The 13,341-nt window shown below is 40.5% G+C and overlaps 1 protein-coding gene across 2 annotated transcripts in view; it reads left to right on the top strand.

Moving 5' to 3' along the window:
* LOC126259461 (B-cell receptor CD22-like) overlaps positions 1-9,693 on the top strand; it is a 158,845-nt gene extending 149,152 nt beyond the window's left edge. The window contains exon 9 of one of the 2 annotated variants that reach the window (XM_049956288.1): positions 9,110-9,693. In XM_049956288.1, the coding sequence (XP_049812245.1) occupies positions 9,110-9,112 (3 nt within the window). In that variant the 3' untranslated portion in view covers positions 9,113-9,693. The remainder of the gene's footprint in view (positions 1-9,109) is intronic. The other variant, XM_049956287.1, reaches the window with a different exon arrangement.
* Positions 9,694-13,341: the final 3,648 nt, after the last annotated feature.

Genomic DNA, 13,341 nt, shown 5'->3' with positions numbered 1-13,341 from the left:
GAAGACCTGATGGTACCCGCCCAATCGGAAGACGCAGAAAGCGATAGGAGGGTGAGCTGCAGAAAGACCTTTGCCAGCTAGGAGTCCCTGACAACTGGACCCAACATTGCCATCTATGGAGGAGCATTGAGAGGTCGGCTCATAATCTACAGGGCCCTCAATCGCCGATATCATGATGATGAGTGATTGTGTCTCTCTGCTGGTCATTTCATACAGGCGGTTCGGCCTCAGGGAGCAGCCAAGCTAGAACTTGGAGGAATTTTTAGTGCCTGCGGGGGATACTATCTTTGTTGTTGTTGTGGTCTTCAGTCCTGAGACTGGTTTGATGCAGCTCTCCATGCTACTCTATCCTGTGCAAGCTTCTTCATCTCCCAGTACCTACTGCAACCTACATCCTTCTGAATCTGCTTAGTGTATGCATCTCTTGGTCTCCCCCTACGATTTTTACCCTCCACGCTGCCCTCCAATACTAAATTGGTGATCCCTTGATGCCTCAGAACATGTCCTACCAACCGATCCCTTCTTCTGGTCAAGTTGTGCCACAAACTCCTCTTCTCCCCAATCCTGTTCAGTACCTCCTCATTTGTTATGTGATCTACCCATCTAATCTTCAGCATTCTTCTGTAGCACCACATTTCGAAAGCTTCTATTCTCTTCTTGTCCAAACTATTTATCGTCCATGTTTCACTTCCATACATGGCTACACTCCATACAAATACTTTCAGAAAAGACTTCCTGACACTTAAATCTATACTCGATGTTAACAAATTTCTCTTCTTCAGAAACGCTTTCCTTGCCATTGCCAGTCTACTTTTTATATTCTCTCTACTTCGACCATCATCAGTTATTTTGCTCCCCAAATAGCAAAACTCCTTTACTACTTTAAGTGTCTCATTTCCTAATCTAATACCCTCAACATCACCCGACTTAATTCGACTACATTCCATTATCCTCGTTTTGCTTTTGTTGATGTTCATCTTATATCCTCCCTTCAAGACAACATCCATTCCATTCAACTGCTCTTCCAAGTCCTTTGCTGTCTCTGACAGAATTACAATGTCATCGGCGAACCTCAAAGTTTTTACTTCTTCTCCATGGATTTTAATACCTACTCCGAATTTTTCTTTTGTTTCCTTTACTGCTTGCTCAATATACAGATTGAATAACATCGGGGAGAGGCTACAAACCTGTCTTACTCCCTTCCCAACCACTGCTTCCCTTTCATGTCCCTCGACTCTTATAACTGCCATCTGGTTTCTGTACAAATTGTAAATAGCCTTTCGCTCCCTGTATTTTACCCCCGCCACCTTTAGAATTTGAAAGAGAGTATTCCAGTCAACATTGTCAAAAGCTTTCTCTAAGTCTACAAATGCTAGAAACGTAGGTTTGCCTTTCCTTAATCTTTCTTCTAAGATAAGTCGTAAGGTCAGTATTGCCTCACGTGTCCCAGTATTTCTACGGAATCCAAACTGATCTTCCCCGAGGTCGGCTTCTACTAGTTTTTCCATTCGTCTGTAAAGAATTCGTGTTAGTATTTTGCAGCTGTGGCTTATTAAACTGGATACTATCTTGGGACATAATAAAGCTACTTCCTTCAGAAAATTCATCTTGAAGTTTTAGTTTGGAGTACCCGTAATAGGCCTAAACTAATCCTACATATTTTGCACCAGCTGTTACACATTATACAACTTTAACTATTCTTCCATTACCATACAGCTAATTTACATTACCTTCAACGTAGGACTTCACAGAAGTCGTGCATTACACACTAAAATAATTATTAATATTCTTAGAAGTTCATCAATTGGTATACACATAACTTCTTAACCGTGTCTGAGCTTTATTTACAAACCAACTAACGTGTATTTGGTGCATAAGTAAACTTGAGAGGTGCACTGACTTTCGTTTAAAGTAGAAGCAGATTACACAAATCCCAATTAGATCCACTACAGTGCTAGAGACGTCACGCTTACAGTCGTTTTACTACAATGTGGTTTATCGCAGTATTCCTGCATGTGCTGGAACATTTGTTCGGCTGTAATTCTCCCTTTCTGCATTGCTACTAGTTCGCCTCTTCCCCCCATGAACCATGGACCTTGCCGTTGGTGGGGAGGCTTGCGTGCCTCAACGATACAGATAGCTGTACCGTAGGTGCAACCACAACGCAGGGGTATCTGTTGAGAGGCCAGACAAACGTGTGGTTCCTGAAGAGGGGCAGCAGTCTTTTCAGTAGTTGCAGGGGCAACAGTCTGGATGATTGACTGATCTGGCCTTGCAACACTAACCAAAATGGCTTTGTTGTTCTGGTACTGCGAACGGCTGAAAGCAAGGGGAAACTACAGATGTAATTTTTCCCGAGGGCATGCAGCTTTACTGTATGATTAAATTATGATGGCGTCCTCTTGGGTAAAATATTCCTGAGGTAAAATAGTCCCGGATCTCCGGGCGGGGACTACTGAAGAGGACCTCGTTATCAAGAGAAAGAAAACTCGCGTTCTACGGATCGGAGCGTGGAATGTCAGATCCCTTAATCGGGCAGATAGGTTAGAAAATTTAAAAAGGGAAATGGATATGTTAAAGTTAGATATAGTGGGAATTAGTGTAGTTCGGTGGCAGGAGGAACAAGACTTCTGGTCAGGTGAACACAGGGTTATAAATACAAAATCAAACAGGGGTAATGCAGGAGTAGGTTTAATAATGAATAAAAAAATAGGTGTACGGGTAAGCTACTACAAACAGCATAGTGAACACATTATTGTGGCCAAGATAGACACGAAGCCCACGCCTACTACAGTAGTACAAATTTATATGCCAACCAGCTCTGCAGATGACAAAGAAATTGATGAAATGTATGATGAGATAAAAGAAATTATTCAGGTAGTGAAGGGAGACGAAAATTTAATAGTCATGGGTGACTGGAATTCGTCAGTAAGAAAAGGGAGAGAAGGAAACATAGTAGGTGAATATGGATTGGGGCTAAGAAATGAAAGAGGAAGCCGCCTGGTAGAATTTTGCACAGAGCATAGCTTAATCATAGCTAATACTTGGTTTAAGAATCATGAAAGAAGGTTGTATACATGGAAGAACTCTGGAGATACTAAAAGGTATCAGATAGATTATATAATGGTAAGACAGAGATTTAGGAACCAGGTTTTAAATTGAAAGACATTTCCAGGGGCAGGTGTGGACTCTGACCACAATCTATTGGTTATGAACTGTAGATTAAAACTGAAGAAACTGCAAAAAGGTGGGAATTTAAGGAGATGGGAACTGGATAAACTGAAAGAACCAGAGATTGTACAGAGTTTCAGAGACAGCATAAGGGAACAATTGACAGGAATGAGGGAAAGAAATACAGTAGAAGAAGAATGGGTGGCTTTGAGGGATGAAATAGTGAAGGCAACAGAGGATCAAACAGGTAAAAAGACGATGGGTTGGTAGAAACTTGGAAGAGCAGTTGAACGGAATGGACAGTGTCTTGAAAGGAGGGTATGAGATGAACATCAACAAAAGCAAAACGAGTATAATGGAATAAAGTCGAATTAAATCGGGTGATGCTGAGGGAATTAGATTAGGAAATGAGACACTTAAAGTAGTAAAGGAGTTTTGCTATTTGGGGAGCAAAATAATGTAGACTGGCAATGGCAAGGAAAGCGTTTCTGAAGAAGAAAAATTTGTTAACATCGAGTATAGATTTAAATGTCAGGAAGTCATTTCTGAAAGTATTTGTATGGAGTGTTGCAATGTATGGAAGTGAAACGTGGACGATAAATAGCTTAGACAAGAAGAGAAAAGAAGCTTTCGAAATGTGGTGCTACAGAAGAATGCTGAAGATTAGATGGGTTGATCACATAACTAATGAGGAGGTATTGATTAGAATTGGGGAGAAGAGGAGCTTGTGGCACAACTTGACTAGAAGAAGGGATCGGTTGGTAGGACATGTTCCGAGACATCGAGGGATCACCAATTTAGTGTTGGAGGGCAGCGTGGAGGGTAAATATCATAGAGGGAGACCAAGAGATGAATACACTAAGCAGATTCAGAAGGATGTAGGCTGCAGTAGGTACTTGGAGATGAAGAAGCTTGCACAGGATAGAGTTGCATGGAGAGCTGCATCTAACCAGTCTCAGGACTGAATACCACAACAACAACAACAACTAGTTCGCCTAGTGAGCGTAGAATGTTTTGATTCCAGGATTATTTAGGAAGGTAAGTTTCAGGAGCTTCAGCTCGCTGCTATTGACCTCACGTTGGAGCTACCATAGACAGTAGGGTGCTTTTGTTCTAGTTGTGTGGGTATGGCACCATGGCACCAGACATATATGACTCTGCCACTGACCATCAGTCGCTGACACCGGTTTTAGGAACCAGTTCCAGATTCCTACAGTCGTCTGGAGAGAGCCGGACGGGATGCTATGGTGAGGTCCTAATTATGCTCGAGAGCGCTAAGGAAACTCTGTTGTCAATAATACATTTACTAGGCAGAAATACAGCATTGACATGAAGGTATTCTGGATATGGTACCGTGCCATAATGTGTCAAACTACAACTGCTGGAGAAAAACCAACGTTTCGGCCACGGTTGCAGCGGCCTTCATCTGAGACCCAGAAGATGGCCGCTCCAACAGTGGTCGAAATGTTGGTTTTACTCCAACAGCAGTAGTTTTATACATTATGACGCAGTACCATACCCAGAAAACTTTTATGTCGACTGACGCCGACCCTGAAGGCTACGCAAGTTTAAATACAGGATTGTCTTTCAAAGTACGAGGCCGCAACCCAGTGCTCGGAATTGCGCCTCTTCGCCAGCAGAATGCTGGATTACGATCAACTAGCAGTACTGCCAGTAGAGAGAACCGTGAAGCGGCAACTGTTTAGTCATAGGCGGCCGTCGAACATGGAATCTGGTGGCTTCCAGCTACTCGTATGTGTATCGATCTGCAAAGTGCTGTCGTGGATGTCGAAGATTTGCACTCAGGAGTTATGCTCCAGGTCCACCTGAAGTATTCACTGGTTCACAGCGGGCGGCTCTCAGCCCCTGTTTAAGAAACAGGAGCCAGCGGCATGGCTGTCGCCTCAGGATTCGGATAAGCAACAGAAATGCTCCGTCACTCTCGAAAGCCTTTGACGGACATCGTCCAGGTAACACAGGTCAAGCCTCCGGCAGGTCTTCAGGGTGATGGCGGCTTCTGTGACCCATCAGTGTCGTGTTGGAAGTGGGGTTCAAATGGTTAAAATGGCTCTGAGCACTATGCGACTTTACTTCTGAGGTCATCAGTTCCCTAGAACTTACAACTATTTAAACCTAACTAACCTAAGGACATCACACACATCCCTGCTCGAGGTAGGATTCGAATCTGCGACCGTCGCTGTCACGCTGTTCCAGACTGAAGCGCCTAGAACTGCTCGTCCACAGAGGCCAGCGAAGTGGGATGGCAGCTGGCAGCAGCAGCAGCCCTCCAGCCAGACTTGTGGTTCCATAGACGACAAAGACATCTAGGTGTGCTAAGGGTCGACCTCCATAGTCTCCCCTGACTCTAGATTGCTGAAACTGACACAAGTGCTGAGAATACGGACAGATAGCAATGAGCAGCTAGCAACGACATATCTTAAGAAGGATGAGGCATTTATTTAGGCACCTCCCATGCTCTCTGTGACGGGATGGTTGTGGCATCATGTTTCCTGGTTTTTCCTCGCTTTTATCTATACTAGTGACTAAAGACTTCGACAACTTCACCTTTTAGAGGTTTAGCACCTGAATAGTTAAAATTGCGTTGTTCCTAGACTTTCTTATGAAGCTCTGCTTTGCCACTAGCATGACGGTATCCTTCACCTTCCATGACGCTATCATTTTTCACTCGTAGACTTGGATGGTCGGTAATTCTCCCATGATGTGAAAGATTCCATGTTTGCCCCAATTCGCTCAGCGTTTGCTCCTAGACGGCTGTCTACTGGTCGTTAACAGAGCTGGTTCGCCTTCTGCGAGCTGCCAACTTAGAACTTGAACCAATTTTTTATATCCGCCTGGGACGGTATCCTTATGTGTAATAATATAAAGTGTATCGAGGGGATGGGGGAAACTGTGGCGTCATATTTCCGTACAGAGGAAACGAAGTAATTTACCTGACTCCCGAAAGGGTATCATCATTGGCTTCTTGAGCCTCCTCTAGAAGCATTTCCAAAAAGGCTAAGTTGGTACACAGTTTCAGTGCCACCGCGCTGTCCAAAACTGGCGTCGGGACAACGGTGGTGCACCATGGGCCAGAGATGACACGTATGAACGACTTCTGCGGAGATGTGTGCAGTCGAACAGACGTTCAATAACGCTAATAAACCAAGGAACTACCAACTGTGTCTCCTCAAAGGTCGTTCAGCAAACGATGCTGTGTATGGGCTTCTGCATCAGACGCCTCGATCATGCACCCATGCGGATTGCTACTCATTGCCGACTAAGGCTGCGGTTTACACTTCAGTACCGCAGCTGGACGTCCGATAAGAGGTGACAATTGGCTTCTTCAAATGAATAACGTTTTACGCTCCATCGGACACATGAAACACCTTGCAACAATCTTCAGAAATTTCCAGGGCGAAGGAGGGACATTTATGGGCTTGGGAATGTTTCCTTGACATTCCAAGAGTGATCTCGCTACTCTGGAAGGTACATTGAATCAACATAAGCATGCATCTATCCTTGGGAACCATGTCCATCCCTACATGAAGTTTGTTTTCCCTCTGCACCAACGCATCAACCAGCAGGACAGTCCGATGTGTTACACAGATCCCGAAACACCTGCGTGGTTCTAATAGCGCGAGGATGAGTTTACAGTATTCCCTTCGCCACCGGACTCTTGGATTTAAATCCAATCAAGTACCTATGGAACAATTTCTATCGCGCTCTTCGCGCCACGATTCCTCAACCAAGAAACCTACCACAGCTGGCCACGGCACTCTAGTCGGCATAGATCCTCATCCCTGTCGGAGACTCCAGCACGTCTCGCAGTGGTCCGCGGTGCAAAGGTGGCTATTCATGCCTTTGACAGGTGGCCATAATAATGTAACTGGACAGTGTTTATGGTAGTGGATGCTTTTCCAATTTTGTAGACCATCACGTATCAGTATCAATTCGTCCGTTGAGTACATAAAGAAGTGCCATTGCGGGGTTCTGTCTTTCTTGCATATCTTGCAGATTTCTTCCAGAATGTAACAAGCGTCCCCTGATTCCTCCCTATACCCAAACTCTACAATGAGTTCTCCATTTACCTGCATCAATACACACTGCTAATATCGTGCCACATTTTATAAATTTATAAATTGCTGTATTTAACATGTTACTTACAACTTATTGGGCCATAAGATCGGTGCATTGTCCGATGAAGGTACGTGTTCTCAGTTTACTGCAGACGCAGCTCTGATGCGGTGCGGCTAAGATGTACATCACAGTGCTTAATTGAAGTGGAGCAATAGCTGAAGACAAAAAACTGAAATATGGAGGACAGTGCGACCCTTATGGGTAGAATATCTAAATTGCACACTGATTCATTGTCATATTCTGGCGTTACATAATCCAAATACAGTTTCACATAAAGCTGCAGTGAAATTATGCCAACACGTGACTGAAGTGAATTATAGATCAAGGAACACGTGATTTACATCTTCCCACCAAGCTGAAAGAACATTTCGGAAAAGAGATTTTCCTACGGTGAGGACATTGACGATGCAGTTCTCGAGTAGCTCCGTGACCAAGAAGCGTATGTTTTGTCACCAAGGAACAAAACGATTGATAGAATATTATGATCGTTGTTTGTCGGGACTTGGGGTGTTGGTTAAAGATACTGTCGTACATCTGTGTCACTTCTCGTATGTAGCCCGGCATTCAATAAAAGTCACTTGGCCTGCTACAATAACGTCTGATGTTGTTCCTAGCCAGTCACACATCTCAAAGGCTGGAACATTTTATTTTATTTTTGACCTGAACATAGCTGCTCTAAAATCGGTTCATTACTTTTTGGCAATGTAATTTTACGTTTTATCAAAATTTCGTTCTGATGAAGACCCGTTAGTAGGTGTTGAATTCTGGGTCAATGTACCAAACAGTAATTTGCAACAAGTTCGCTGTGTAATTCTATGTTGAAACTAGTACACGGTTGCTGAGTAACATCCACGTTTAAAACTGGAATAATGTCTAATTTATTTTTGATGTACTCTCGTGCACTGACTTCATATCCATATTACTGATGGAAATATTTTTACGTACATTGTGCACCTTAATGGATATATTTTATATAGTACACAGAATGAAAATAGAGGAATTGTAAGAAAAATGTTATTTTTTGTTTCACTTAAATAGTATGTTTAACGCTTAAACAGCATGTTTCATTTGGTTCTCGTGTATTGTTATTTACTCAGTAAATAATCTTGATGAAACTTGGTAGGCGTCACGAGGGGTCAAAGTAATGCAATAGGCATCTTTTTTGTTTGTGCTCAATTTCACTTTTATGGGATACAACACACCATTTCACGTGTAAGGGGTAAATCACAACCCAAACGGTAATTTGTCATTTTAGGTTTAGAGGGAATGTCTTCGTAACGATGATACAAAAGAAATGTTATTCATATAAAAGTTCATACGTAATTAACTTTTTTTAAAACTGTATAATCCACTTTTGTAAAAATTTGTAATTTTGCGAAATACGCCACCAACATTAATTAATTTTCCAAAAATGGTATTTCAGAATCCAGCTTGTTATTCAGGGACACATTTGGCTAGAAAACTTGTTAAAATTATGTTGTAACTAAATTTTTCATTTCTAAACCTAAAATGCCAAATTACCTTTTGAGGTGTGTTTTACCCCGTACAGGTGAAACAGTAATATAACAGAAAATAAATATTGCACTGTTTTACCTCTTCTATACAGAAACACACACACACGAATACATCAGTTATAATAATTTCATGTAGACAGTTACGAAAATACACACGATATACAGAGTGTGTGTTTTTGTAACTGTCTACGTGAAATTATTATAACTGAGAAAATATATTCCACGAAATAACATGTGTATTGATCTCCATTTCTAGAATGTCTCATCACAGTTTGTTGTTTGTCCAGTGACACAAGAGATGTGGAAGTGAGAATAACCTGGAGAGAAAGAAGCAGACATCTTAGGACATGGAGTCGTACTCACATCGGGCACTTGTTGTGTCTTGCACCTTCCTAGGCGCCTCGATCGCGAATATACAACAACATTTATCGCTGCACTACCTCTAGTACCAGTGTAACTTCCAATACTTGATTCCTATATATTAAAAGGACGCCATGTTGGTTGAAGCATTATTATATTTCAGTGTTAGTTATACACTTACTGAGTAAGATATAAATACCACTTTTTGTAAAAAATCCTAAAAACAGTCCCAATAATTAGAAATATGAAATATCAACCATGTTAATGTTAATTAAATAGTTATAGCTTCAATAAAGGAGAACATAAAAAAGGAAATGTGGAGTACAGTTTAATAGAACTGAAGAATATAGTTATAGCAGGATACAGCATATTTACATGCAATGAAGCAGTAGATTATATAATTGTAATGTAAATTTTAATTGTTACTCTACAAATACTGGTGCATAAATATAGTAAAATTTTTCTGTTGCGAAATGAAAGCATTTAAACAATGAATAGAAAATGTATGAAAACGTATGTTTAATCCATAATGATTTCAGTAAAGAAAATTGTCACCTATCACAAAAGAAATTATTTACCATATTTCGAACACTGCCACCTAGAACGGCTAATTTCAAACCAACGTTTATCGGGAAGACAGTGTAACCGTATGAAATAAGACTATAAAATTACCTACAAATATTTACCTAGCCACTCCTACATGACTAGTATTGTAATTCTGCTCCTTTTGATCATCTGATGACTTTAGAAGACGGAAAATGACAGCATCATCTGCAAACAGGGATTGTTGCTTCGTTTTGTCACTTGATAAGTGAACATGACCCTTTTCTTTATATAGCATTTTATTGAAACCGTTAGGTTTTACGCATTTCGTTTTTACCAGTTGACTCCATCACACTTTTTTATGTTTTCAAAATACTAATACTGTATGTTACAGGAGGAAAAAAGCTTTTATCTCTTATAATAGATTTAAATAATTATCTGAATTTTTTTTCTCCTTGTGCTACGATTTTCTCGCCTATTATAATTATTGCAAATGTCGTCTAATTCTCCCAGGCTTTTATGTATCACAGTATTCTCTAAGCAAAACGTTGAGAATTTCGAGATAAACGCCAATTCAGCCGAAGTAACGTCAACCTGGACAGCATCTCCATGGGCGAAGCGTAATCTTCATACATCTTTGGACGCCAATAGTCACTCTGCAACGTCGCCTACGCAACAGTGTCCTACAGCATGATCTTTGACAACGTCCCCACGGTAAAAGCGCACTACACAAACTTAGGACGCCAATAGTCACGAACAATGTCGCCTAGACAACAGCGTGCCACATCGTCATCTTCGACAAGCAACCGCCAACACATCGCTATTTCAATGGAAACGGTGTGGCACTGAAGAACCAACAAGCACCACCAGCTGGTGTTCAACGTTACATACTTAAGCTTTCTTTGTCCCCCTTTTGGGTTAACACACGCTGTTTCTTACGGTCTAACGTTACCTGCGCATTTATACCTCTCGATCTTAAGTCTCTGTTCTTGCATCTTTTCACTGATTGGAGGGACTGCAGCTGGTTGTCGGGCCGTACCGTTGTTGATATGGACGAGCTGCAAAACGCCTAACGATCTTCTCAGTATCCACATACGCCAATCCACTACGTCGGACTGCACTGAATTGAATTGATGCTTCTCTCAAGGAAGCGGAGCTTATTTGTTTGTGTTTATACAGGAATATAATCACGCCAGTCTAGCAGCTATCACGAAGAGAGTCACATAATGGTCATTGCACGGTGAACGTTATCTGTTTCTATTTGTTTTTTTTGAGTGAAAATTGATCTGAAAGTGAATCTGAATCTGCAAGTAACATAAGGCTGAATGTTACTAACAAAAAGTCGACTACGAGAATGCATACATAAATATAACTGCGAGAATCTTAAGAAAATCATGCCCTGTCTGAAACTTACTGTAGTCACAAAATCGTACTACGAATTGGAACAACAACAAAAAAGAAAAACAGGAAAAAAAAAACGCGAAGTTCGTCCTCGTGAAATTTAATTAAAGGAAGAATCTGTTCTCGTCACAGTTTGTCTTACGTGGGCGCAAACTGCTCTCCTAGCTGCAGTCCGTCTAGTAACAGGACGGCAAATGGTAGCTGCAGAGACGCAGAAGCAAAACATAATGTAAAAAAAAAGCTGTCATTCTTAGTTCATAATTTTTTATAGTGGTTTTTAAATAATTTGAAAACTAGTGGCCATGGGGGATGTTGGCAAAGACTCTGGTTTAAACGAAATCAATTCCAATTCCAATTTCTTGATTTAATAACATTTAGTGACATTTCAAGAACACTTAAGCTTTCTCTAAAAATACTAACCAGTAATCCAAGAATTACAAAAGCTGAACTTACAAAAATTGAAATTCACATGCATAATCTCTCCTTAAACAAAATTCTACAACCTAATTCTTAAATCCATTTCTCTCTCAATGATCAATAAATCCAAACAAAAACACGAAAAGCAAAAAGCTTCCAGTATCTGGATGCCTGAAGAACCAAGAATGTTGCATTATCAAACCGCTGCCGCAAATGAAAGAAATTTAATCATTACCTGTTATCCATTCTTCAGAAACATAATAGTAGTATTGTAAAAATCAATTCTTCTTTTCTTCGAAATAACTCTTCTACTGATTCGTTATATAATTCCACATATCTCCATTGTGCGTCCCTTGCTACTTCTAAACTAAAACTCGACTGCTCACACCTAGCAACAAAGCTCAACCAACTGTTCCGTATCGATCAACAGATCTTTTGTGCGCATCTTGGCAAAGATCACCTCTTACTCATCTCTGTGCGTCACTGCCTCTCTGTCGAGGCTGCGCTTGCATGTCTAAGCAATTCAAACCTTACGAGCGCGTATTCAGACATCCAAACCAATAAAAACTCCTAAAAAAATTAATACACTATCAATCGACCGTTCCAGCCAGAATTTTGCACAATAAGATTTATTATCAACAATGATTAGACTGCAAAATTCGCGTACGAAGTTAAAACGCGAAGTGCATAAATGGGAAAAATTATATCAGTAAATAGCATAAACGATGACAGGGTTCATAATTTACAAATTGTTTTCAACTGACGTGCGCAGACGCACTAACAGTCCATAAAAAATTGTCTCAAATCATTGTGCACTCGGCCAAAAACAGTCCATAACAAATTGTCTTAAATCATCGTGCATAAGCGCATAATCAGTTGACAGCAAATCGGTTTAAATCATCGTGCACATGAGCACCAACAGTCCATAAATTTCAGCGTGCTCAAAGCATCATTAACAAAACAAATGCAGTAAAGTCACAGTTTTTTGCACCATTACAAAATCTATGTTGCCATCGTTAAATTATATACATCCAGTGAAATTCGTCTTTAATTTGAGTGTATCCAGTACATCAATAAATAAATCTCGTCGAAGCGTGACTTGACGTAAACATATTTTGTCGAAGACTCAGTGCAAAAACATTTATATCATTGTAGTGGTTTCTTTGTTAAGAGGATGCACCTCAGATCCAGTCGCCCACAAATATATTACAAAATTCCATAGTAATATGAAAACGTATCATTTATTGGCCAAACGTTTTTGAAATATTCGCGTAAATCCAGTCGGAGTGAGGTAACTGCCGCTGTAGTAGAAATACGTCCGCACATTGCAGAAATCTCATAGTGCGGGAGAGTCTGCCTAAATATTCCCATGAATTTCTGATTCAGCATGAGACATAACAAGCAGCCATTGTCACAAATGAGTAAATACATATGATAGAATAAAATCTAAAATTTGTGTATGATACCACATAACATTACAAACAAATATCTATGTAAGTTTCCAAAAAAGAAAGAGTTCCTGCTCCCATTCACCACCAGTCCACAATACACAGCTAATGTTGACCAATCAAAATCAAGGTTGCATGTTAATAGATAGACGAAAGTCTTTACATCAGTGTTACACAGTATTGTAGGTAAGAAAACTTGATGAAAACGTTTTACGCAAAGAGGCCATAAACTGAGAATAAAAATTATACTATTTTCGTACAAATATCTGTCAAAATACAGCTACAAAAGCAAAAACTTCCTTAACTACTGTCTAAAATAAAAATAAACGTGATATTATTTCCTACAAATA

This window comes from Schistocerca nitens, chromosome 5, assembly GCF_023898315.1.
Source record: "Schistocerca nitens isolate TAMUIC-IGC-003100 chromosome 5, iqSchNite1.1, whole genome shotgun sequence".
Taxonomy (NCBI): Eukaryota; Metazoa; Arthropoda; class Insecta; order Orthoptera; family Acrididae; genus Schistocerca; species Schistocerca nitens.
Note: the sequence above shows the minus strand (reverse complement) of the source record. Positions and strands in the feature narration are given on the sequence as shown.